Consider the following 3,292-nt stretch of genomic DNA (forward strand, 5'->3'; position numbering starts at 1 on the left):
AATCGAGAGCAGCCATACATAAATAGCAGAATCCAAGGAATATGAGGGATTTGGAATCTTAGATTTGAACAAGTCATCATTAGCAATCATAGATTTGAACAAGTCATTAAGCACAATAATATGTTCTTCCATTCTCCTGACGCATAGAGAAATCCTATGCATGCTTCGTCTTTTTCATATTTTAACAAGGAATTAGTTTTGTCATAAACAAAAAGAAAATAATGGAGGATCTGAACAGTAAACAGACGGCAACGATCTTTTTAACATGTAGACCCTCAGTTCAAGACTTGGTCCAACAAACATATATATTTGATACCATGCCGTACAAATTAAACTTATTGTTCAATGCCTTTGGAATTCGTTCTATAAATAGCCACTTCATCTAAATTACATTTCATATAGACGCAAATAACTTGAAGCATATTGTACTTAAGTGATCAAAGATGGCTACAAACAGGTCGAGCATCATTTTATTTGTAGCATTAATGGTTGCAATAGCTTCTTCAGTTACTGCCAAGGATTTCATTGTTGGTGATGATAAAGGTTGGACCCTCAACTTCGATTATGAAGCGTGGGCTTATGGCAAGAAGTTCGTCGTTGGTGATAAACTGAGTAAGCGCCCTTTAACTGTACTATGAGCATTACGTTAATCGTTTAGGTTTGTGTATGATGATATACATGTGATATATATATAGTATCTAAATCCTATCTTTATTCTGGATGTAGTTTTCAACTATGCTGCTGGAAAACACAATGTCTTCAGAGTCAATGGAACAGTTTTCCAACAGTGTATGATTCCTACTGTTAACGAAGCTCTCACTAGTGGATACGACGTCATAACCCTTCAAACACCGGGAAGAAAGTGGTATATTTGTGGAGTTGGAAAACATTGTGAGCAAGGTGGTATGAAGCTTTTCATCACTGTTTTTCCTCAATCAACGCCACCCCCAGCTCCTTGGGTCTCTCCTGTTCCATCAAGCAAGGTGTTTGTGGTTGGTGACGATAAAGGATGGACCTTGAACTTTGATTACCAAGCATGGGCCAAGGGAAAGCAATTCTTTGTCGGGGACAAACTTGGTATATTTTCTTATAAACCACTGTAATGTTTTATGTTTTCAAAAATTAAGGCAATTGCTAACTGCTTAAATATGTATATATAATTGATATAGTCTTCAGATACGCTGTGGGAAAGCATAATGTTTTCAGAGTAAATGGAACTTCCTTCCAACAATGTACTATTCCGGCTGCTACTGAAGCTCTCACAAGTGGATACGATGTGATCTCCCTCGATACCCCTGGAAGGAAATGGTATGTTTGTGGTGTCGGAAAACACTGTTTGAAGGGACTGAAACTTTTCATAAATGTACTCCCCCTGTCAACATATCCTCCTCCTCCGTACTATGGAGCACGAAAACTTGCACCACCAAAATTCTAGGTTGCATGGATTGCCTTCTCTTTTATGCTGTTAACAGAAGCTTTTGTTATGGTCTGGTCATGAATCATAATATTTATTATATTTGTCATGTGTGTGTCTTTTTTCATTTTTTTTTTGTTGGTATCATTATGGACTCATTCCTGGAATTCAAAAACATATTATTAATGCTCTACAATCTTTTCATTTGATTGACTAAACTGACTATTATAGGTCTTATACGTTTTATATCTTGGATGATATTATTTCGCATTTGCGGGGTATAATTTTCGGTCCATGTGCAGTTGTAATATAAGTTTCGGTCCAACCTTTGGGAGGTAACCAAGAATAATAACAGAATGGTATAAAATTTCATTAATTTAAATCACATATGAAGAGATTGAGGTTGTAACCTAGAATCAAAACATGAATGGCATAAGTGCATATTCAAGAGAGGGCTATTCTTTTGGCATCCGTTGGTAGATGCTAATGATCACGACTATATGTTACTATATCTCACATCGGTGTGACACAATCATATATATATATATATATATATATATATATATATATATATATATATATATATATATATATATATATATATATATATATATATATATATATATATATATATATAAAACAAGGTTGTAAAAAACGTTCGATGTTAGCTAGTCGGTGGACTGGGGTTAAAGGATTAAACGGTTAGGCGGAGACTAATCGAGTACCACTAATTGCTAATTTGTTGAATTTTAATAAGTTAAATATGACTAATATCATATCAAAGTTTGTAAATACCACTAATATGATAACATAATATGTTAATATGATTAATACAACAATAATCATGCCTCAAATAGTTTACATTGAGATAAAACTTCTTCAAAATGTTAAAATTTCATCGTTTTATAATGTTTCACTCATTATGTATGCAAATTTTAATCGATAGGCGGTCTCTAATCGGTCGAGTAGCGTCTAGGGATTAATTACAAATTAATCGGGACCTAATCGGGATTTGTACAACAGTGATATATATATATATATATATATATATATATATATATATGTGTGTGTGTGTGTGTGTGTGTGTGTGTTTTGGAGTCTTTCATTCTCTTTGTAAGTATTCTTTTGAAGAGTTTATATATATATATATATATATATATATATATATATATATATATATATATATATACTAGCCGTTACCCGCGCACAGCAGCGGGGACAAATAGCTTCTTTCAACGATATTTTTTTAAAGAAAAATGTTATGTTCCAAAAGAAAGTTCACGTCGTGGGTGAGAGGAAAGGCGGTAGTCGTGATAGTGGTTGGTTGAAGGCGGAAGGAGGCAGAGCGGCTGTGGTGGTGGTGGTTATACTGTCTTGGTTACTGGTTAGGGTTCTTCGAGAGAGTGTGCGTATATTTCTTACTTTGAAGGGATTACGAAGATAGATATTATGAGATGGCTTGTTACCAATGTGAGAGAAGAGATCCTCTATAAATTGTTGACATTGACCTTTTCAAATGGCTGAAGTGTTGAGATTGACGGGTTCAATTTGCAAATGAATTCTTCTATTAACTTGATACGAGATTTTTAAGGGATAAAGGATAAGGTTAAAGTTTTAATATTATTATATTATAAATGGGTTGTACTTCAAGTTTAATAGTTTGGACGTCTTAAAAAAATAATATTATTATATTCAATCTATTTATAGAAATAGTTAGATTTCTTTTATAAGTAGTAAAGATATATATATATATATATATATATATATATATATATATATATATATATATATATATATATACTACTCGTTACCCGCGCAAAGCGGCGGCGGCGAATAATTTTTTTGGCTATTAGCTTCTTTTCGAGATGAAAACTATGT

The 3,292-nt window shown here is 33.1% G+C and overlaps 1 protein-coding gene across 1 annotated transcript; it reads left to right on the forward strand.

Annotated features, from left to right (window-relative positions):
- The first annotated feature begins 413 nt into the window (after window positions 1-413).
- On the forward strand, window positions 414-1,525 carry LOC145000894 (blue copper protein 1b-like). The gene is made up of 3 exons (XM_078960194.1): window positions 414-612; window positions 727-1,077; window positions 1,170-1,525. The coding sequence occupies exons 1-3, from the start codon at window positions 444-446 to the stop codon at window positions 1,433-1,435; spliced, it is 786 nt and encodes a 261-aa protein (XP_078816320.1). The 5' UTR covers window positions 414-443; the 3' UTR covers window positions 1,436-1,525.
- Window positions 1,526-3,292: the final 1,767 nt, after the last annotated feature.

The sequence above is a fragment of the Lactuca saligna genome, chromosome 6, assembly GCF_052625555.1.
Source record: "Lactuca saligna cultivar CGN05327 chromosome 6, ASM5262555v1, whole genome shotgun sequence".
NCBI lineage: Eukaryota > Viridiplantae > Streptophyta > Magnoliopsida > Asterales > Asteraceae > Lactuca > Lactuca saligna.

Excerpts from the sequence above, each read along its gene's own strand:
- LOC145000894 (XM_078960194.1), top strand. The coding sequence starts at position 444 with ATGGCTACAAACAGGTCGAGCATCATTTTATTTGTAGCATTAATGGTT. Across the intron at positions 613-726 it reads CGTCGTTGGTGATAAACTGA|TTTTCAACTATGCTGCTGGA; the intron begins GTAAGCGCCCTT and ends TTCTGGATGTAG. Across the intron at positions 1,078-1,169 it reads CTTTGTCGGGGACAAACTTG|TCTTCAGATACGCTGTGGGA; the intron begins GTATATTTTCTT and ends TAATTGATATAG.